General features: G+C 44.9%; 1 protein-coding gene and 1 long non-coding RNA gene across 4 annotated transcripts in view; one reads left to right on the plus strand and one right to left on the minus strand.

Annotated features, from left to right (window-relative positions):
• LOC126284798 (DNA topoisomerase 2-binding protein 1-A-like) overlaps nt 1–22,196 on the minus strand; it is a 290,604-nt gene extending 268,408 nt beyond the window's left edge. The window contains exon 1 of one of the 2 annotated variants that reach the window (XM_049983964.1): nt 21,771–22,196. In XM_049983964.1, the coding sequence (XP_049839921.1) occupies nt 21,771–21,875 (105 nt within the window). In that variant the 5' untranslated portion in view covers nt 21,876–22,196. The remainder of the gene's footprint in view (nt 1–21,770) is intronic. The other variant, XM_049983973.1, reaches the window with a different exon arrangement.
• A 19-nt stretch (nt 22,197–22,215) lies between these two features.
• LOC126284838 (uncharacterized) lies at nt 22,216–24,199 on the plus strand. Of its 2 annotated transcripts, XR_007551563.1 has the most exons (4): nt 22,234–22,360; nt 22,567–22,686; nt 22,764–22,920; nt 23,075–24,199. It is a non-coding gene; the product is annotated as an uncharacterized LOC126284838 (long non-coding RNA). The 2 variants fall into 2 exon arrangements; XR_007551561.1 differs by having other exon boundaries at nt 22,216–22,360; nt 22,567–22,920.
• The last annotated feature ends 332 nt before the right edge of the window (nt 24,200–24,531 follow it).

The raw sequence follows: 24,531 nt of genomic DNA on the forward strand, positions 1-24,531 counted from the left end.
AAACTAAATTAGCTGATGAGGTGTTGTCAGCTAAAATTAATGGCAATGAGTCTGGTAACTGAAGAGTCCGTTTGCATGGCAGCCAAAGAAGGGCAGCTCACCAAGATATGGGCCACTATCAGCTGGGCACCACACCAACACTGAGGTGGGTCATCACAGCGCAGGAGGTAACCGTGTGTCACCCAAGCATGGCAAATGTGGAGCCAGCACAGAACCACAGAGTCCCTGTGAGAGGCCCACATGGAGGACTGCCACACATTCATAGTCTACTTAATGGCACACAGTTTGTTGTGCATGCGGAGGCTATGCCATTTCGTCTCCCAAATCCACAAAATCTTGCGGTGTAGTACTGAATGCAGGTCAGTTGCAGAGAAGTCGATCTCCAAAAGCAGTTTCCACATAGGCTGTCAGAAAGTTCATTGCCTGGGATTCCAACATGACCTGTGGTCCAGATAAACACCACTAAACTACCAGACCGTTCCAGGGCATAGATGGACACCTGGATGGTAACTATCAAAGGATGATGAGAGTAGCACTGGTCAACAGCTTGTAGACTTCTCAAGGAGTCAGTACACAAAAGAAACACCTCCCCAGAGCATGATTGGATGTGCTCAAGAGCACGGGATATAGCCACCATCTCGGGAGTGAAAACACTGCAGCCATTGTGCAAGGAATGCTGTGCAATATGTCCTCCATTGACATACATATAGGCGACGTTAACATCAGCCGTTGAGCCGTTGGTGTAAACCGCTTCGTGGCCTCGGTACTTGTCTTGAATTAAGAGGAAGTGGCCGCGGAGAGCCTCAGGATTAACTGAGTCCTTAGGGCCATGTGAAAGGACCAGGCGATGCTGCAGCCTACGTGTACACCATGGAAGTGTGCACGAATGGACCTCAAGTATAGTTGGTAAGGCAAGGACTCCAGATCAGAAAGTAGGGATATGACACAAACTGCTATTGGAAGGAAGGCCTGACCTGGGCCGTCGATGCAGGAGATGAACCGTCAAGGGTGGGAAAAGGAGATTGTGATTCGGGTGCACAGGAGAACTACAAATGTGTGCTATGTAACTGGCCAGCAGTTGTGCACGCCTAACCTGCAATGGAGGAACTCCGGCTTCCACTAGGAAGCTGGTCACTGGACTCATCCTAAAAGCTCCTCTCACTAGGCGAATGCCAAAGTGGAGCACTGGGTTGAGTAAACCATAAACCAGACTCCCATAGTCAAGGCGAGTTTGAATAAGGGCTCTGTAGAGCTGCAGTAGCGTAGTGCAATCTGCACCACAGTTGGTTGTTTGGTTTAAAAGATGGGGAGAGGGACCAAACTACTTGATCATCAGTCCCTTGTTCCTAGTAAAACAACACTACATGTGTGAGGATAAAACAGACAAGACACATAACACAAAACGGAAAGAAAGAAAAGACCACAAGAACAAAGGAAAGGCAACGAACACTAAAAGGAGCAAAAGAGGACAAGGAAACAATAGAGAGATGCAAGAAACAGTTAGAAGAGAGCAAAAAAAAAAAAAAAAAAAAAAAAAAAAAAAAAAAAAAAAAAAAAAAAAAAAAATGGAAGCAGATTACAGTGGCCGGCCAACCACAAAAATAAAAAGGAAAAGCCAGCCAACTTGCAACACATTAAAACCTCCACCCTAAAAGCACTAGGGTGGAGGACACATACGGGCAAAGGACATGCACTAAAACTCAGATCGAATGATAAAACTCACCCTCACGGATGAAAAGTGAAACCAAATCAGCCGACGAGGCGTTCTCCCCTAAAATCAATGATAACGAGTCCGGAAACTGAAGATGAAGTCGCAGGGCAGCCAAAGAAGGACAGAGCAGAAGAATATGGGCCACTGGCAACCGAGCGCTGCACCGACACTGAGGTGGGCCTTCACGGCACAGGAGGTAGCTGTGGGTCACCCAGGCATGGCCAATGCGGAGCTGGCAGAGAACCACAGAGGCCATGCAAGAGGCCCTCATCAAGGATTTCCACATATTCACAGTCTCCTTAATGGCATGCAGTTTGTTGTGTGTGCTGAAATTTTGCCATTCTGTCTCCCAAAACATCTGCACTAAAACCCAAATCCACAGGTGATTATACTTCACCTAAATTTTGAGTTCACTGGTGATGACAGAGATGCAACTGGTTCTCGAGCAGCACACACCACACAGTACTTTGCGACGTATCAGCAGGGTGGCGCATGACAAGTCGCCCGATCGAATTTTGATCCTACAAGTATACTATCGGGGCACTAAATTTCAAATTGTGCAAACAACTTCACGCAGTTCACGAAAATTATGCCAGATGTCATTGCGAGGTCATTGCTTCCATTGTGAGCCCACCATTTCAGTTTGCCACGATGGCAGACAAAGGACGGTTGACCGTCACACAAAAGACAAAGATGGTGTTACTGTTCACTGCAGCAAACAGGGTTACATTGACACAGTGAAGGTTTCATGCTCATTTCGGCACACGGTGGGCTTCCAGCCCCCAGTCAATACCCAGATTACATAAAGAATTTGAAGGTACTGAGTCTGTTTTCGATGTGTCAGTAGCGACATGCATGTACCGTACATTTGCCGTAAAACACTGAAGCAGTTCGAGTGGTTTTGACACAGTCTGAGTAAATCAACAAGAGCTAGTGCCCAGTAAGGAATTTCCAGCCGATCTGTACAAAGAATTATTCAATCTGACCTTCGCTTGTATCCATACAGGATGACTGGCACACAAGCTTACTAGGAGAGATAAGGAGCAGAGACAGCAGTTTGCACGGTGGGCAATTGAGCAAGACCAAGAGGCAGTGCAACAAAATGTATGGTTTTCTGACAAAGCTTATTTTTGCATGAATGGCATTGTGTACAAACAGAATGTTCAATTCTGGGCACATGAACCTCAGCGAATAATCCACACAAAAGACACCTAAAGGGAGAAAGTGTGCGTGTGGGTCATGATGTCAAGCCATGGAATCATCGGCCCGTTCTTCAATGCTACAGTAACCGGTGAACGCTATTTACACATGTTGCAAAACCAGTTCTTTCAACCTATGGCCTCATGTCTTCCACTGCAGACAATGGTTCATGCAGCGTGGAGAATGCCCCCATACTGCCAACATTGTGCTTGATTTCCTAAGCAAAAGACTTGGTCTTCGGGTATTATCAAACAGATTTCCAGATCATTATGCATGAGGAGGAATACGGCCGCCCCACAGATCAGACATTAAGCCATATGACTTCTTCCTTTGGGGGTTCCTTAAAGAGAAGGTGTACCACAGAAAACTCAAAAATGCAGTGTAACTTGGGACCATCACAGTATCGTTATACCGCACCATTCCAAAAGATTTGTCAGAGAGTTGTCACAAATGCTCGTGTGCCACTAAGTTTTAAACCAAAACAGCAGTCATATTGCACATGTGATTCATTAGGTTGTATTTCCAAGCTGTATTCTTTACTTCTACATCAATAAATTACAAATCTTGTCCACAACAAATGTGTTGAAACTTCCTGGCAGATTAAAACTGTGTGCCGGACCGAGACTCGAACTCTGAACCTTTGCCTTTGCCTCAGTTGGTAGAGCACTTGCCCACGATACGCAAAGGCCCCGAGCTCAAGTCTCAGTCCGCCACACAGTTTTGATCAGCCAGGAAGTTTCATATCAGTGCACACTCCGCTGCAGAGTGAAAATCTCATTCAACAAATGTGTTATTCATGAAACAAATCAGGTGACTTATCGAGCGCCACCCTGTATGTTAAGAGTGTCAACATGTGTGCTGCTTGATGAATGTTCTTCCATATACAAGTTAATCAAGTAAGGGTGGTTCACGTGAAACACTGAATGTAAGGCTTCTGCCTCCCCACATAGGTGGTGAACGGTTTGAAACGTTTACAGCTGTGGTCAAGATCTGTTCAGATACTGAGTGCGATAAAAGTGTTGAGCCAGTGGCTCTGCAATACAGGAAATACATGTCTCTCAGTTCTGCAGATGCATACCATTCCATTTTGCAAATCACTGTACATATCACAAAAACTGCAGTTACTTCCAGCAATGCCACAGTGTAGACCACCAATCCACAGCAGCACTGAAATGTAGGCAATCCACTTGTCTTTAAGCACATGAATAAAAACCAGATGTACATACACAACAACTTATACACAAGATCTTAACAGTATAACAACAGCAGAATGTGCTTAATGGTAAGCATATGTGTGTAAGCAGAAACAGTACAGTATGTTTGCTGAACTTAAAGGCATACATGCATTGACTGACTTTGTTCCTGACATTTTACAACTATCACTGCCTCAGGAAGACTTCCAAGACTGTAAATTCTTATTCCAAAATTATCCAGATTTCGACCATTTCTGTCAGTTGCTTCAATTTGTGTGCACCCTACTGAATCCCCTGGTAAAATAATTAGCTTGTTACAATGGATTAAAACAGTTTTTCTTAATGTGCCATCATGAATGCAGACTCATCTGTAGCATTTGTCCTGATTGCACAACTGACATACATACCATGTGGCAGATTATTATGAGAAAGTTGGGTCTGATGACATAAAAACTATAATGACAGATGACGGTTAGTTGAAATGGAAGGAATGTGGGATCAGTGACAGCAGCGGTTTGCCTTTATCTGTAACACTTTCAACTATCTGGCTCAGCTTCAAAATAATTGTTTTGGATAGTCCACACTAACCAGTTCTAAAGTGAGAGAACCAATGCTGTTATGGAAAGATAGTTCTGGAAATGAAAAAAATAGTGGTATGTAAAGTACCTCATCACAAGACTACTGAAAGGGGACAATCATACTTCAGATATTAACATTTTATTGATCATTATACACTGCAATTGTGACAAGCCAGCCCTGAAAGAAGCTACTATAAGTTGCGGCAACAACCACAGACCAGAATTCACAGCCCATTGAGGGGTAGCCAGGCAAGCTGGCTACAAAATCCTGCTGCCGGGCGCTATAATAGTGGTGGCACATCACGTGCAACACCACAGTCCGCTGCAGTGGTGGGCTGAATTTCCACTTGCCATGGAAAACTCTGAACTGCCATGGTCTCATACATAACTGAAGGCAGCATGCTGTCATAACATAGCTGGGCAAAGGGTCTATAAATACCCGCTGCTGAGCCCCTGGATACCTGTAATTAATACTATACTGGTTCTGGAACTTCTGACTACAGAGACACTATGTGGGACTGAGCAGCTTCGCATTTGCCAAGCAGCATCATCAGCTAGCTTCTGGCGTAAGTGCTGCCACTTGACATGACGGTACCAAGGCCTGAAGTGATGCCACCAAAGGAAGACCTCTGCTAGGGTTTTTTCATCCGGCACTCCGGGAATCTCAAAGGGTCCTGGATTAGAGCTAGGCATATGTGCAACACGTCTGCTGTTCATGGCCACTGCGGCTTAGGCCCACTAGCTGCCTGTGGCACCTTCCTTACATCACCACAAATGCCACACAAGCATCAACCTTGTCTTGCATCCACATGTGCCAAGCACACCACTGGTTGCATGCTGAGGTAGCAGGTGCAGCCTGTGTGATCATACATGCAGTTGACGCCTCCCCCCCCCCCCCCCCCCCCCACACACACACACCTCTGTACGTAATGCTTGCAGAGTAAAGAAAGTTATTACTGCATCACCTCTACCGATTCCACACTCGCCATGGTACTGGCAGCAAACAACTCTCAGCTCCTTCACAAGCCATTCTGAGGCGGAAACATCCATTCAGGCTAATAATGGCATCCACACCCGACACCATTACACATACAACGATACACTCTCTTTCCTGACAACTGAAAAGTGTAGTCAGTATGTAACTCTTCAGTGGCATGATGGTGCTTGGCTGGAGATCCTACACATGAGGCAATCTTCCGGACTTCTGAAGGAACATTAGACCAATACAACATGGCATCTCATCAGATTCTACTGTATAACTTCTAACTGGAGCTTCAAAGTGTCAAAATAGTAATGAGAACAATTTGAACATAACCTAAATACCACAAGTTAATACTCAGTATCTGACAGTTGCAGTCAGAGTAATTATTCATGATAACATTATGTCCCATCATGTGCTATTCAACTCTGTCTTCCTACCTGAAGACCTCACGCTGTCTTATAATCCAGGATATGCTTCAGAAAAAAAATAAACAAATAGTCGTTCCCAGCCTGGGTTGAGAAAGGAGGAGGGAGAGAAATAACAACCCGTAAAAGAAATCTCAGTTCACTTTAAGCATGGGAAAATCCGACCAGTTATAACTGATACCAGTATTCTTTTAGTATTTGTTTGGTTTCTGTTGTAGCATTTGTTTTTATTTTTATTAATAACCAATTAAAAAACAGCCATTTTTTCATAAAATTCTCATTGCTTTGAAATATTGTGTTATTACAGAAATGGGAAAAGCGATCAGTGCTATTTTAATAACAATGCCGACTGAAGCAAGCAACAAGCACGGCATGAGAATTGGTATAGCACTGCTGTAACAATAATGTACCTGTTACTATGTGGTGTGGCCTGCTGGATGGTATGCGTGTACATGCAGTGTGCGAGACTTGCCCCCACATGCTCTGTAGTTTCACACTGTCGTCATCAGACATCAGCTGTATTACAGAATGGCACCATCCCTAGTCTGGAAATATTTTACAAACTGTGCCACCAATCAATCACAAAGCTCCATTGCTTTTAAAAGATTAAGAACAGGAGGAGCCACAACAAACTTGCATCAATAAAAACAAAACTAGCTGATCTGTTGCCTGTGTCTACATAACAGGCCTTTATCTGTTTGCAGCCCTTGAAAATGGACAAATTAACATAAAAAATAGAGTTTTTCAACCTCAGTTTTCACCATTTAGCATTGACTATACCTAATGTCCCAAAAATTAGTAGAATCCTTGATTACAACATGATTTGTGAGCACAGTTTCAAAAATTTAGAATCAATTAAGAGAATACTAATGATTTTTTTGTAGTATTCAGCCAGCTATCACTTTTCAAGAAAGGCAACAGATAGTAGATGAACCGTTTTCTTTTTATTTGCCTAGTTTAGTATTCTGAAATATGTATCTTGAAACTGACTGAGCCAATTTCTACATTTATTACAGGAAATAACAGGAATAAAAAAAAATCTGTCTTTCCAGAAACTGATTATTCTGAGTAGTTTTAACACTCAGGTTAAATTGGCATCAGAGAGGGAGGGGGATGTAAGCAAAAGCTGGTTGTTTCAATGGTAACAGCCATCCCTAGTTCACCTGGCCCAGGTGACAGTTCCTTGTGAGGGCCCCTTGCCAGTGGCACAGTGAAGACCTCAGCACAGTGAGACCTCGACAGCAGTGGAGGAGATGAAGAGCGCTGGTGCGAGAGAATTGCCAAACCTATTTTTAGAGATAATATAAAAGCAACATATTAAAATCTAAATGTGTCTGTAACCGGATCGCGCGATATTTGTTCGGCATCTGTACCACATGTCGGGGCAGTTGAAATGGTGCTCTAAGACTCAGAATCTCAAGTTTAAAATGTGAATTGGCACAGACCCATTCCCCAACAGGAACAGCAAATTTTTTTGTATGTGATATAAATATCTCCATAAGCAAGGACCACAGGAGATAATCTAAAACAGAAAAACTGTTTCAGAAAGCAGCCGTCCGATTCTGGGACGCCCAGAAAACATGAAAGGTGATACAGTCAGTTTTCTGAGGCACTGACTTTGACATGGGAATTACAGAGTGACAGGAAGTTCTGGATAAAAATCCAGAGCGAGCCCCGGAGACCCCACTTGTACAATGTCGCAGGGACCTGATGTCGCCATGTCATGTTTTATGCTTTAAGTATGTCAAAAAAGACGGCAACCAGATGCTGGCGTCTGGAAAAGGCTGTTCGAATGGCAGACTCAAGGGACACAAGATTATCAGTGGTAGAGTGACCCTGACAGAAGCTGCCCTGACATGGAGCCAATATGCCATGTGGCTCCAGGATCCAACCCAACCGCAAACACACAATACATTCCAGCAGCTTACAAAGAAAGAGGCTGAAGAGCTCGTAGCTATCCACATTGAGACGCCCTGCAAAACCCGCACGACAGGTAGTTTAAATTGTGGAAAGGGGCCAAAATAAGTGGCTGTCAGTTACAGTCAAACATACAACTATTTATTTGACCAAAGATTACAAGAGCCAAGAACTTTTTAAAAAAAGACAGCATTAATTTTGGGAACTTAATTACAGGCTGAATGCGCAATACAATCTCGTGCCTTAAGGGCAAGATCACCTTAATCTAAAATCAGCTGAAAGCCAGTTATTAAGACTCAAACCAAAATCAGAAATTTAAAAGGCAGAAGGCCTTATCTTAAATCAGTTCTTTCAATTAGGCTGAAGGCCCAAACAATCTTACACCTTAAGGGAAAAAACAACATTAATTGAAAAATCGGCCAGAAGCCATACAAATACAAACAACAAGAACAAATGAGAAAAGGCAGTACACCCAACGGCGCTCAGAAGTGTCCAAGGGTCGGCCTGGACTTCAAACACTAACGCTCGCTTAAGTGAGTCAGGCAGATGGCCCAACCATTCCCGATCTGATGACAACCCAACCAACAGTCAGTCAAAGAACGCACCAACAAGGTAACTTCTGCTCCACCCAGCCAGCACTCAACAGGTAGTTCAATGGAACAACATAGAAAGCACTGGCACCCACAACCACGACACACTGTGCTGGACAGTGACAACACGACGACGAAAACACACTGCCTGAATTTACGTCAATAGCCAGGGCAGGTAACCGGAACGTTAATGGCCAGAAGGCAGAAGATTCCACTGGTGCACTTCAATTCAAAATAACTAAGTACAAAAACTCCACAGGAGGGTGACTAAAATTTGCCAACTTGACAACATACGTTGCTTGCGGGAGTATCCCAACAGCCGACAATGTACACACACACACACACACACACACACACACACACACACACACACACACAAACTCATAACATGAGCCAGCCACGACTCTCACATCAATTAGATTTTGACCGGGTTTGAGCAGCGGACTGACGGTGCTCTCCCACCACTGCGATGAAAAGATGCCATCGAACCAGATCCGATTGGAAATGACGAGGAAATGTCGCTTGTAGTCAAACAAGATGTTTAATCATCTGACTGTGGATCTGATCCGGCCGGACACAGAGGAGATCCCATTCTGTAAATGGGGCGTTATAGGGTGCACTGTGGCGTTAGGTGAACGAGAGGACTTATCTTTCCACCCGCCGTTCAAGGGTTTGAGGGCGCAAAAGGGTGGAGGGGGTTAGTTCTCTGACACAAAGGCTAGAGCATAGGGCTCGGCAATTGCTTTTGCGTCGGTAGATAACAAACCACTTATGTTAATGCCAGGGACACCTGCATCTACATCTATACTCCACAAGCCACCCAACGGTGTGTGGCGGAGGGCACTTTACGTGCCACTGTCATTACCTCCCTTTCCTGTTCCACTCGCGTATGGTTCGCGGGAAGAACGACTGTCTGAAAGCCTCCGTGCACGCTCTAATCTCTCTAATTTTACATTCGTGATCTCCTCGGGAAGTATAAGTAGGGAGAAGCAATATATTCGATACCTCATCCAGAAACGTACCCTCTCGAAACCTGGCGAGCAAGCTACACCGCGATGCAGAGCGCCTCTCTTGCAGAGTCTGCCACTTGAGTTTACTAAACATCTCCGTAACGCTATCAGGCTTACCAAATAACCCTGTGACGAAACGCGCCGCTCTTCTTTGGATCTTCTCTACCTCCTCTGTCAACCCGATCTGGTACGGATCCCATACTGATGAGCAATACTCAAGTACAGGCCGAACGAGTGTTTTGTAAGCCACCTCCTTTGTTGATGGACTACATTTTCTCAGGACTCTCCCAACGAATCTCAACCTGGTACCAGCCTTACCAATAATTAATTTTATATGATCATTCCATTTCAAATCGTTCCGCACGCATACTCCCAGATATTTTACAGAAGTAAATGCTACCAGTGTTCTCCGCTATCATATAATCATACAATAAAGGATCCTTCTTTCTATGTATTCGCAATACATTACATTTGTCTATGTTAAGGGTCAGTTGCCACTCCCTGCACCAAGTGCCTATCCGCTGCAGATCTTCCTGGATTTCTCTACAATTTTCTAATGCTGCAACTTCTCTGTATACTACAGCATCATCCGCGAAAAGCCGCATGGAACTTCCGACACTATCTACTAGGTCATTTATATATATTGTGAAAAGCAACGGTCCCATAACACTCCCCTTTGGCACGCCAGAGGTTACTTTAACATCTGTAGATGTCTCTCCATTGATAACAATATGCTGTGTTCTGTTTGCTAAAAACTCTTGAAGCCAGCCACAAAGCTGGTCTAATATTCCGTAGGCTCTTACTATGTTTATCAGGCGACAGTGTGGAACTGTATCAAACGCCTTCCGGAAGTCAAGAAAAATAGCAACTACCTGGGAGCCTGTATCTAATATTTTCTGGGTCTCATGAACAAATAAAGCGAGTTGGGTCTCACACGATCGCTGTTTCCAGAATCCATGTTGATTCCTGCAGAGTAGATTCTGGGTTTCCAAAAACGACATGATACTCAAGCAAAAAACATGTTCTAAAATTCTACAACAGATCGACGTCAGAGATATAGGTCTATAGTTTTACGCATCTGCTCGACGACCCTTCTTGAAGACTGCGGCTACCTGTGCTCTTTTCCAATCATTTGGAACCTTCCGTTCCTCTAGAGACTTGCGGTACACGGCTGTTAGCAGGGGGGCAAGTTCTTTTGCGTACTCTGTGTAGAATCGAACTGGTATCCCGTCAGGTCCAGTGGACTTTCCTCTGTTGAGTGATTCCTTGGACACTTATTTCGATGTCAGCCATTTTTTCGTTTGTGCGAGGATTTAGAGAAGGAACTGCAGTGCGATCTTCCTCTGTGAAACTGCTTTAGAAAAAGGAATTTAGTATTTCAGCTTTATGCGTGTCATCCTCTGTTTCAATGCCATCATCATCCCAGGGTGTCTGGATATGCTGTTTCAAGCCACTTACTGATTTAATGTAAGACCAGAACTTCCTAGGATTTTCTGTCAAGTCGGTACATAGAATTTTACTTTCGAATTCACTGAACGCTTCACGCATAGCCATCCGTACGCTAACTTTGACATCGTTTAGCTTCTGTTTGTCTGAGAGGTTTTGGCTGCATTTAAACTTGGAGTGAAGCTCTCTTTGCTTTCGCAGTAGTTTCCTAACTTTGTTGTTGTACCACGGTGGGTTTTTCCCGTCCCTCACAGTTTTACTCGGCATGTACCTGCCTAAAACGTTATTTTAGGATTGCCTTGAACTTTTTCCATAAACACTCAACATTGTCAGTGTCAGAACAGAAATTTTCGTTTTGATCTGTTAGGTAGTATGAAATCTTCCTTCTATTACTCTTGCTAAACAGATGCTGAGAAAATTTTTGTGAAATGTATTCCAAATTTTCTCTCAGTTGTTCTGCCACTAATGCTGCTGAATCGGGAGGTCGGTAAAACGAGCCGATTACTAACCTAGCTCTGTTGTTGAGTGTAGCCTCCACCCATAATAGGATGCGCAGGAGCAACAGGGTGGGTTGCCCTGGCAAGCTACAAACGTGGGCAGCATAAGCGGCCAGAAGTCGGTCGCGCCGGATCCGCAATGGAGGAACACCAGCCTCCACAAGTAAGCTGTCAACAGGGCTTGTCCGAAATGCTCCTGTGGCGAGTCGGATCCCACAGTGGTGGATGGGATCCAGCAATTGCAACGCTGATGGCGGCGCCGAACCATAAGCCACACACCCATAATCAAGGCGGGACTGGATCAGCGCTTGATACAGCCGGAGAAGGGTGGACCGATCGGCACCCCATCCGGTGTGGCTAAGGCAACGGAGAGCGTTTAAATGCCGCCAGCATGTTTGTTTAAGCTGCCTAATATGAGGCAGCCAAGTCAGCCGGGCATCAAATACCAGTCCCAAGAACCGATGCGTCTCTACCACAGCAAGAGGTTCACCGTCAAGGTAAAGGCGTGGCTCAGGGTGAACCGTGCGACGCCGGCAGAAATGCACAACGCAGGTCTTAGCGGCCGAAAACTGGAAGCCGTGCGCTACAGCCCACGACTGCGCCTTGCGGATAGCGCCCTGCAGCTGGCGCTCAGCAACTGCAATGCCAGCGGAGCTGTAGTAGAGGCAGAAATCGTCTGCATACAACGAAGCTGCGACGGACGATCCCACCGCCTCAGCGAGCCCATTGATCGCAATTAAAAACAGGGAGACACTGAGGACAGACCCCTGTGGGACCCCGTTCTCCTGGACCCGGGAGGAACTATGGGACGCAGCAACTTGCACGCGGAAGGAACGAGACGACAGAAAATTCTGAATAAAAATCGGGAGCGGGCCCCGAAGACCCCACCCATGAAGTGTGGCCAGGATGTGATATCGCCAAGTCGTATCGTACGCCTTCCGCATGTCGAAGAAGACAGCAACCAGATGTTGGCGGCGTGCAAAGGCTGTACGGACGGCAGACTCTAGGGAGACCAGATTATCGACGGCAGAGCGGCCTTTGCGGAACCCACCCTGAGACGGAGCCAGAAGGCCTCGAGACTCGAGGAGCCAACTCAACCTCCGGCTCACCATACGTTCTAGCAACTTGCAAAGAACGTTGGTGAGGCTTATGGGGCGGTAGCTGTCCACCTCCAGCGGGTTCTTGCCAGGTTTCAACACGGGGAGGACGATGCTTTCTCACCACTGAGACGGGAACACACCCTCAACCCAGATGCGGTTGAAAACATCTAGGAGGCGTCGCTTGCAATTCACAGAGAGGTGTTTCAGCATCTGGCTGTGGATGCGGTCTGGCCCAGGAGCCGTATCAGGGCAAGCAGATAGGGCACTCTGGAATTCCCAGTCGCTGAAAGGAGCATTGTACGACTCCGCGTGGCGCGTGTGAAAGGAAAGCCTCCAACTTTCCAACCGCTCTTTCCGGGAGTAATTCGTCGATGCGGAACACTAAGCAAAATGCGCTGCTAACCGGTCCGCAATCGTGTCGGAGTCAGTACACACCACTCCATTCAGCGAAAGCCCAGGGACAGAGACAGGCGGCCGATAGCCATGGAGTCGCCTAATCTTAGCCCAAACCTGCGATGCAGAGGTACGGACGCCAATGGTGGAAACATACCGTTCCCAGCACTCCTGCTTCCGTTGGCGAATAAGGCGTCGGGCACGGGCACGGAGCTGTTTAAAAACGATGAGGTTCTCCAACGACGGGTGCCGCTTATGGCGTTGAAGAGCCCGCCGGCGATCTCTAATCGCCTCTGCGATCTCGGGCGCCCACCAAGGCACAGTCCTCCTCCGAGGGGACCCGGATGAACAGGGAATCGCAGATGCCGCCGCAGAAACGATGCCGGTGGTGACCGACTGAACCACCGCATCAATGGTGTCAGGGGAAGGAGGTGCGATAGTGGCGAGAGAGGAGAACAAGCCCCAATCAGCCTTATTCAGAGCCCATCTGGAGGGGCGTTCAGAAGAGTGACGCTGTGGTAGTGACAGAAAGATGGGGAAATGGTCACTACCACATAAGTCGTCATGGACACTCCAGTGGATGGATGGTGAAAGTCCGGGGCTGCAGATAGAAAGGTCGATGGCCGAAAATGTGCCATGGACGACGCTGAAATGTGTCGGCTCTCCCGTGTTTAAGAGGCAGAGGTCAAGCTGTGAGAGAAGAGTCTCGACATCTCTACCCCGGCCAGTAATCGCGGCGCTACCCCACAGGGGGTTATGGGCGTTAAAGTCGCCCAGTAACACAAAAGGAGGAGGCAGTTGTGCTATCAATGCAGCCAACACATGACGCGAGACATCACCATCTGGCGGAAGATACAAACTGCAGACAGTAATAGGCTGAGGCGTCCACATCCTTACAGCGACAGCCTCTAAAGGTGTGTGAAGAGGTACACATTCGCTGTAGACAGAGTTAAGGATGTAGACGCAGACTCCACCAGATACCCTCTCATAAGCTGCCCGGTTCTTGTAATAACCCCGATACCCACGTAGGGCAGGGGTCCGCATTGCCGGAAACCAAGTTTCCTGTAGGGCAATGCAGAGGAAAGGGTGACTGCTGATGAGTTGGCGAAGCTCAGCAAGGTGGTGGAAAAAAGCGCTGCAGTTCCACTGGAGTATTGCTTTGTCCATGTCCGATAAAGGCGAGGAGGCAGATCACGCCACTGGGTCACCTGCTGCCACCGATGGAGGACCAGTACAATCTGCTTCCATGGCGTCTGAGGGTCTGGCGAGATCCAGGTCCTCAGCGGACGCCCGGATCTCCACCTCATCCCCAGACGCAGAGCCTGTAGGGAGCAGTGGGGTGGATGCCACCGCGTGGTCCTTGGCCTTAGAGGTCTTCTTCTTCGTCTTGTCTCTCTGGTCCTTGGGTTTCATTGGCTGGGAGGGCTCCAGCGAGTCAGTCTCCGGGACGGAGGAGGAGCGGGAAGCCCTGCGATCAGCCGCTGGTCTGCTTTTCTTCCATTGGCTGACGTCACCCTTCCCAGAGGCGGAAACCTGGGAAGGAAGGGACCCAAGGGACCCTTTCCGTGCTATTCGAGCAGGGGAAGTTTGGGGCTTCCCCAGCTTAGAAGTGGGGACTGATGTCCCCGATGGTTGGGGGGTTGCTGCTCCTGAGGCAGGTAGTGCAGGAGCAGCAGGGAGTGAAGTACCCCCCACCATCAAGGGGGCAGGTGTAGCATTCCGGCTCTGAGAGGTGGCAGTCTGAGGGAGAGCTAATGGGGCCATAACAGTAGTAGCCGCGGCGTAAGAGGCAGGCATTCGAACAGGATGGAGGCGTTCGAACTTCTGCCTGCCCTCAGTGTATGTCAGGCGGTCCAGGGTCTTATACTCCATGATTTTGCGCTCTTTCTGGTAGATCCTGCAGTCCGGCGAGCAAGGTGAGTGGTGCTCTCCGCAGTTTACACAGATGGGAGGCGGAGCACATGGAGTATCGGGATGTGATGGGCGTCCACAATCTCGACATGTGAGGCCGGAAGTACAGCGGGAAGACATATGCCCGAACTTCCAGCACTTAAAGCACCGCATCGGGGGAGGGATATATGGCTTGACGTAACAACGATAGACCATCACCTTGACCTTCTCAGGTAAAGTATCGACCTCGAAGGCCAAGATGAAGGCACCGGTGGCAACCTGCTTATCCCTTGGACCACGATGTACGCGCCGGACGAAGTGAACACCTCGCCGCTCTAAATTGGCACGAAGCTCGTCATCGGACTGCAATAGAAGGTCCCGATGGAATATTATGCCCTGGACCATATTAAGACTCTTATGGGGCGTGATTGTAACCGGAACATCCCCCAGCTTGTTACAATCGAGTAACCGGCGGGACTGGGCGGAGGACGCCGATTTGATCAAAACCGAGCCCGAGCGCATTTTGGACAAGCCCTCCACCTCCCCGAACTTGTCCTCTAAGTGCTCGACGAAGAACTGAGGCTTCATGGATGTAAAGGATTCACCATCAGCTCTCGTACACACCAGGTAGCGGGGCGAGTATGGTTCGCTGGCATCCTTAGTCTTTCGTTCCTCCCATGGTGTAGCCAGGGAGGGGAACGATTTGGGGTCATATGTAGTTGCGTTGTATTGAGCCCTGGAACGCTTAGAGACTGCTGGCGGCTGGCCACCAGCAAGAGATGATGTACCACGCTTCATTGCGGGTCATCCGCCCTGATGCCACCTACTCCGACCAAGGGCCCTCCCCACGGGCGCCACCCAGCCTCAGCAACGACCACCTGGCAGGATGGCCATTGCCGGGAGTCCCAATGCCCCAAGGAGATAGGCATCTACTCCTTGGCATACGTGGAGAGTTAACGGCGCTGGCATCAGCAGAGCGATCCCTGTGTAGTCAGGGGGCTACAACCAACAGGGTACATGGCGGCCCCACCACAACGGACTGGCTACCGTGCTGGATTTCAGGTGATGTAGTCCAATATCGTCATTGGCGCATAAAGCGGCACAGCATAGCAGACTGCAAGAAACCGCACCCAAGAACAAATCCACGCCCAAGAGATGGTAGGTGAGCGGGACTGCTAAGCGATGACGGCAAACCTGGCTAGAGATGGTAATGCTTGATGGACACATCGCTCCTTGTAAGGCGCCCTTCCCCAATCGGCTCGCTCTTCGGAAAATTTAGAAAGATGGAGGTCAAACCCGTTAGGGGACCATCTCACAAGGCCAAAACGTTTGAGACTCCTTTTAGTCGCCTCTTACGACAGGCAGGAATACCGTGGGCCTATTCTTACCCCCGAACCCACAAGGGGGTGGCTCAGTGAGCCAACTGGAATTCGATGGAGTCATTCATATTTCGTCTTAGGCTCAGTATAGGTCAGTTGGCCCAGGGTCTTATATTCCACGATTTTCCGCGCTTTCTGAAGATCCTGCAGTCTGGCGAGCATAGTGAATGATGATCTCCGCAATTGACACAGATGGGAGGCGGGGCACATGGAGTATTGGGATGTGATAGGCATCCGCAATTTCGAGATGTGAGACTGGAAGTACATCGGGAAGACATATGGCCAAACTTTCAGCACTTAAAGCACCGCATTGGGGGAGGGATATAGGGCTTTACATTGCAGCAGTAGACCGTCACCTTGACCTTCTCCGGTAATGTATCACCCGCGAAGGCCAAGATGAAGGCACTGGTAGCAATCTGATTATCCTTTGGTCCCCGATGAACATGCCAGACGAAATGAACACAAAGACGCTCTAAACTGGTGCGCAGCTTGTCATCAGACTGCAAAAGGAGATCCCTATGGAAAATAATACCCTGGACCATATTTAAACTCTTATGGAGCGTGATGGTTACTGAAACATCTCCCCAACTTGTCACAAGCAAGTAACCTTCGTAACTGGGCAGAGGATGCCGTTTTTACAAATACTGACTCAGAGCACATTTTGGACAAGCCCTCCACCTCCCGAAACTTGTCCTCTAAATGTTCTACGAAGAATTAAAGCTTTGTTGCCATGGAAGACTTCCCATCAGCTCTCGTACAAACTAGGAACCAGGGTGAGTAAGTGTTACTGCCATCCTGAGTCTTACGCTCCTCCCAAGGTGTGGCCAAGGAGGGGAACGATTTGGGATCATATTTCAGAGTTGAACCGAGCCCAAGAACGCTTAGAGACTGCTGTTGGCTGGCCACCAGCAAGAACCAATTTATCACGCTTCATTGCGGGACATCCGCCCTGATGCCACCCACTCCAACCAAGGGCCCTCCCCATGGGCGCCACCCAGCCTCAGCAAGGGCCACCTGCCAGGATGACCATTGCTGGGAGTCCCAATGCCCCAGGGAGATAGGCATCTGCTCCTTGGCATACATGGGAAGTTAAAGGTGCAGGCATCAGCAGAGCGATCCCTGTGTTGTCGGGGGCTACAACCAACAGGGTACATGGTGGCCCCACCACAACAGACTGGCTACCATGCTGGATATTAGGTGCAACGAAGTCCATGGTCATCGTCTCCGCAAAAAGCAACAATGCACAGCGCATGGTGGAAATCGCACCCAGGCATGTATCCTCATCCAAGAGATGGAGAACAAGCGGAATGGCAATGCGACAACGAGAAAGCTGGCTAAAGGTCTCAAGGCACGATGGACACAATGCACCACGTAAGGCGCCCTTCCCCAATTGACTCGCTCTTTGGAAGAATTTGGAAATATGGAGGTCAAACCCGAGAGGGGACCATCACATGTACGCCGAAACATTTGAGGCTCCTTTTAGTTGCCTCTTATGACAGGCAGGAACACCACGGGCTTATTCTAACCCCCTAACCCACAGGGGTGGGGGGTTGACATTGGTGATATCCACAAAATGAACAAGGTGTGACATAAAATAGCGTCAACCATCCCAAACCCATGAAAGTTTTGTCGTAAACATCCCATTCCTTGACAATTTCATCATTCGTAGAAAAGGGAGGTGGATAAACCATGTGTGCTGTGGAGGGCAAAACAAAGGTGACACAGACTGGGGAGCATGCTGGCTAGACAAAACAGAAGCCAGTGACTCAGGTACCTGAATTTGATTGTACAGCACCTGTTTCTAGCTGTTTGACCAACCAACTTAAAATGTCCTCTGTAACATCATCAGCCATAGTGAGAATACATGGTGGACCACCCAGAGTAGAAATTTGCACAGAGAACAGGACCACACTTGTTGCCAATCATGTTGTAATTAAGTATACAACCAACAGACTGAACACAACTTTATTCCATAGAAGTATTAATAACCTGAACACAGTATTTAAGTAACACTCAGCAGGAACCAATTATGTATACAAAGAGCTGCAGGAACACACACAAAGAACTGAGGCCGAGGAGCCCTCTGCGGACGACACAGCACTGCTGCAAGTGTGGCCTTTCGAAAGTATGCTCCCGCATCATTGCATTCAAAACTGAAGAAGGAAAATTAGCCCCAAAGAATCAAGAGAACCTTTAAATATTAGCAATGTATTTGAAGAACAAATATTGTAAAGAACCAACTTTATAGAACAAAATCCTGCATGTGCTTTCAAAACCTCAAAACCTTCCAGCACAGCAGAAATCTAAAATATCATTATAGATCTGAAGAATGAAACAAGATTCAATATCTGCTGAAATGTGGGAAATTGCAGATGTTGGAACAATCAGGAAGCAACATAGATATTTTTTAGGAAGTCTGGGATACAGAAACTAGACTAGAAGATTGGGAAACAGTTCACAACAAAAAGGAGACCCCAGTAACTACACAGGAAATTCCTTCTTACCAGTGAGTTACAAAATGCTTTAAAAACAATTACAACATTGACTGAAATCCCACAAAATCAGGAATTAGGAGAGCACCTAGGACAAATTAAAACATTTTACATGCAGAAGATTTAATAAGGCATTGCAGAATGAGAGCAAAAAGCCTTTATGTAACACTTGCAGATTTCGAAAGAGCGTAGGATTAGACTGATCGAGAATTATCATCCAACATACTAAAGAGTGTCTGGAGTTGACAAATTAGTTGCAATTATATTAGACACATTAAAAATACAAAATTGAATTTGACATCAAATCACCACAGCTTTTAAGAACAAAACTAGTGTAAGATATGGCAATTGATTGTCCCCACTGCACTCAGTTGTGTACTTAATAAGGAAGGCCTAATCAGGAAAGGTAGGAAAAGAACAGAAGAATAAACATTTTTAAAAAAATCATAATTAGGAGGAAAGAGGGCAACCTGAGAGATGAGCACTTTTTCATATTCAATATTATGAACATCCCTTCTAAGCAAGGTCTTTGCTCTTCATATTTTGGGAGAAGGTAGTATGGACCAAAACAAGAAAAAAAGGTCTAGTAAAAAGTGGCTCTAAAATGTTTATTTTCAGAGTTTAGAGCATCTTGTTCAGCAGAAGAGATATTTCACATAAGCAAAGACGAACAAGTGATCACATCTCTTTAAGTATGCAACCTAGACCCCATGTTTACTGAACATTTTCCTTTATCAATACTGCCTCCTCTCAAAATATGGAAAGTAAAGACGGTGCAGTAAATGAAATCTGTTTTATCATATTGAAGACAAATAAGTGGTCATACATCTTCAGGAGCAATTTGGAGCCGATGCTTATTAGACTTTTTTACGTATTTCTGTATAAGGAACCTATCCTCTTTTTGTTCTGAATTTTTTGGGGTAATTCATCAAGCCAAGCTAAATTATTCCAGGCACAAAAACGTGCAGTAAAAGTTATATGTGGTGTGAACTCAAGAACATCCTGCAGAAGCCTGTTCAGGGAACTACGGATACTAACTACTGCTTCCCAATATATTTATTCTTTAATGAAATTTGTCATTAAAAATATATCATTTTTTCAAACCAACATCTCAATTCATGGAATCAATACTAGAAATAAGAATAATCTTCACAAAGATTTAAATTCACTTACTCTTGCACAAAAAGGTGTGCATTATTCTGGAACACACATTTTCAATAACTTGCCAGCAGCCTTAAAAAGCTGAACAACCAATGAAATTCAGTTTAAGTATTATAGTAGTTGTATTACATATTCATTACCTTATAAATAAATTTTTTTTTTTATTTTAAATTCAGTGCATTGGTATTTGTAAAATGATCCTTTCATATAATGGTCATTAAAAAATGACCGTCATTCCACTTGGGGCCTGTGGAATGGTACATTAGCTTATTTGTTTGAATTGTAAATATTTGTTATGTATTGTTTTTCAGACATGTTCTACATCCTGAAGGACCTCTTCACTACGGATCAATTGGAATGAAAGTATATCTAATCTAACCTAATCTGAAAAACCAGTGCATGACAGACGCAAAGAAGGCACCAATAATATGGAAGCTGATTATGAAACAATAAAAATGACCACAAATTTTAAAAACTTATGTGAAATAATAGAACTGAATGCTTTAGATAACATGTTAACTTAGCAATGACATGGAAAAATGGAAGTGGCTTTTCACTAAACTTTTAGTTATGTAGCCTAATAATAAATCCTCGTCCTTAAACACAAAACTCTAGCGCTACAACATGTCACTAGACAAGAATGCCTTTCATAATGCTTTTCGTTAAATACCCTAGCCTACAGCAAAACAGTTGGGGGAAAAAAAAGGAAATGGAAAGACTCAGGAAAATCTTAGGACCAGAAATGAGCAATGAAAATTAAGGAGCAATAAATCAGTTTATGTCATAATAGACAGTATCAGACAACGAGAAAAAGAGGTGCACTCTATGAACACCTAAAACACGCCTAGGAGGGAAAACAACAACAACAATTTTTAGCTTTTCTGGCAGAAACCCACAAACATTAGTGACATGAATCAAATAAGTTACAGCAGACCTACAGGAAATGGAAAGAAATATGAAAAAGAAATGTTCAGAGCAATGGTAAAAAGCTTCAAGGCCATCCAGCAGAGAAACAAGACAGGCGCAACACAGACAGATGAATCCAAGAACTACACTGGGAAAAATGAAAAGCTACTGGGGAGAAAGGAAGGATAAATGAGGAATTATTTTTCCCATGTGGTCCTCAATAAGCCACAACCAAAAAAATATATAAAGTCCAAATTCCCCGGAATTACGACAAAAATATTTTTTTCTTTAAATTTTGAAGCACAGGTGTGCATAACATACGAGCAAGCATATCACTAACGTTCTTTCGAGTAGATTCATATACACTGTTGTTGGCTACGACATATAAGCACAGCTGATAAACAGCTGATCTGTGGGGACTGTTATAATCCTCTGTGGCCTACACTTCAGAAAAACTGTCACTCTCTTCAGAATATTTTCATTTCTGAAATCTTTGTATTTATTAAGGGGCATTTTGAAGTCTTACAGAGCGCAAACACCGAATGAAAATAAATCTTCCACGCAGATTCTGGAACTCAGACTGTCAGGAAGTAACAGTACATTAGCCCAATAAAAATAATAGCTGTTAAAGAAGATCGAAGTTAGGCTAATATATACATTCAATAAAGAATCGTAAGCAGTTAGTGGCGCGGTACTGGGATCTACAGAACATTTTAATTTCACAAAACGAATTATTTCTCAGTAGCAATGTGGTTCCCAAACGCAAAAACGAAAGCAAACAATGTACCATTGGAGCCATTTAAGCAAAGGCAATAATTGTGCTTTGTATTATTCTACGCACAAGTCTAAAAGCTAACATTCTTTTGAATAATGTGACAATGTATAAGTTGGTTTCATTACCGTGTACGCGGACTTCATATCATTTGAACACGATTCCTCCGACGAACAGTGTCGAGGAATAACAAAATATATGTTCACATTCTCTTGAGACTCACACAAGGACATGTCGGCTGTTACAGGAACACAGTTTCACAACGAACATCACATATACAGATTACTATTTCAGTATTTCTAAATCGCTTCTTGCCGCGCTTGTCAAAGATAAGTATACCAAAGACTATCCACGGAAGAGATAACATACAATTCGAATCATCAGTAACACTTCCGGTCTAAATTGCCGTGGTCGATCTGTATAACTTCTTCTCCCTGACATTTCGTTCTACGGAGAACATCTTCCGAGGTGAGCCGACGGCAATTTAGCCCGGAAGTGTTTACTGATGAAAACGCCGGCCGTGAAAGCCTCCATGGGATGACACAATTCGTATGTTTCCTTCGACCATAAATATAATAGTCTCGCCCCGACGTCATTTTCGTGGCTCCAACATCTCTGGGCTGAAGTCACGTGAATGTTGGCAAAACACGGTTGTTTTGTGTTGCGCTTATGGCTGAACTCAGCGTTTTGTCGGGGAAAATGGCATTACATTTCACGTGTAAGTGTTTCTATGATAGTACAGATGCGTTTATTGAAATCTGCTGAAGTGACTTTTATATGCTTTTTACACTTGAAATAGAGTATCACGTAAATTAAAGTGTTGAAAGTGGTGCCTTACAGGCAGACTCATACTACATTTTGGAAAGTATCTGTGATAATTCGGTTACAGAAGTAAGTATAACTGTTTCTCGTTCCTGCTCATAGGTTCCCTAAGGATGAAAACCGAAGGCAGCTTTGGATACAGGCCCTGAAGCGGAAAAAATTTACGCCATCTGCACAAACGCGCCTTTGCTCGAAGCACTTCGAGGAGAAATGTTTTGATAAGTTAGTTATTATTTACAATGTATACTTATAATTTGTATTTACAATGTTTGTCATTTTTAAACCTGATGTTTTTATAGGGCTAAGACTGGAGGGAATTGGCTAAGAAGTGATGCTATCCCGACACTTTTCGATTTTCCGGAGCATATGAAATCGAAGAGCCCTAAGCTCAGTAAATTACACACTAGAAGGCGTTAGATGATGCCTCGTCTTCTGAAATCTGTGCTTCTAATGCCTGTAAGTCTGAATGTTGTTAGAACGTGTGTAACAACTGCGAGTTAGTAAGATATTGTATTGGAATAGAACTGTAGCACGTTACGTTAAGTGCCATTTCGGACATGCTTCGCCCACAAATTATACCTCAAAACATGCATTTTTGTTTTGTTTACAGTGACGTTATGCGATATGGAAACGAACAACCCGAAAAACAAAAGTTTCGGGTATATTTGGGACTTTTCGAATAGCTATTTGTGTACTCCTGGCATAGCAGAAAAAGTGATAGATGTGGCAAGACGGCAGATTAGCATCAAAGCCAGAAAATTGAAGAATTTGCAGCGGTAATCTCGTGGGATGAAGAAGAAAGTCTTGTCTTTGGAATCTTTGATAAATAATCTTGAAAATAATCGTGTTGTAAATGAATCCCTGGCTAATTTACTAAAGGCAAGTATATTTACAATGCCTGTCATTTTTAAAATGTATGACTGATTGCAGGTTGGAATACTTATGCTTAAATGATGTGGCTTTTTGCTATCAGATGTTGCCACCCGGTACTTCGGAGTTGCTCCAACATGTCAGTAAAGGTAAAGAAGCAAATATGTATCCAGCAGCTCTTCGGACCTTTGCTCTAACACTAAATTTTTACAGTAGCAAGGCATATAGCTATGTAAGGAAAAATTTTAAAACATCACTGCCACATCCACGAACATTAAGAAAATGGTACAGTGTTGTTGATGGGGATCCTGGTTTCAGTAAAGAAGCAGCAATAGCACTTAGAATAGTCAGGAACTCATTAGCAAAGGTAAGAAACTGCTTTGTGCCATGTCATTTGATGAGATTGTCATAAGGAAGCATGTTGAATTTTGTGGAAATAGGTTTATTGGTTACATAGATTATGGTACAGATCTTGACAATGACAATCTGCCTGTTGCAAATGAGCCGTTAATATTCATGTTGACTGCTGTTAATGGTTCATGGAAAATTCCAATTGTCTATTTCTTAGTCAATGGCCTGGGTGCTGTTGAAAAATCAAATCTACTTAAGGAGGCTTTGAAATTTACATATGATGCTGGAGTAGAAGTAATTTCTGTTACTTTTGATGGTGCTCACATAAACACTGCAATGGTAGACAAGTTAGGGGCCTGTCTTTCAACGTGCAGAATGAAATCTTTTTTTTAAACACCCTCTATGTAAGGATGATGTTCGCATATTCCTTGATCCATGTCACATGTTCAAGTTAATACGCAATACATTAGCTGGTAAAGGTGTCATTTTCGATGGAAACAGAAATCCAGTAAAATGGGATTATGAATTAAAATTACATGAGCTGCAAAAAGTGGAGAAACTTCTGGCTGCTACAAAAGTAAGAACAAAACATGTTGAGTGGAATTGTCATAAAATGAATGTAAGGATTGCTGTGCAACCATTTAGTGTTAGTGTAGCTAATGCTCTAGAATTCCTTGACAAAGATTTGCAGCTAGCTGACTTTAAAGGATGTTAACATACAGTTAAATTTATAAGTACAATGAACAACCTTTTTGATTGTTTCAATAGTAGTAATCTCCTGTCCAAAGGGTATAAATCACCTCTGTCAATGCAGACAGCTGGCCATATTTTACCGTTTCTTGATGA

This window comes from Schistocerca gregaria, chromosome 1 (assembly GCF_023897955.1).
Source record: "Schistocerca gregaria isolate iqSchGreg1 chromosome 1, iqSchGreg1.2, whole genome shotgun sequence".
In the NCBI taxonomy this organism is placed as follows: Eukaryota; Metazoa; Arthropoda; class Insecta; order Orthoptera; family Acrididae; genus Schistocerca; species Schistocerca gregaria.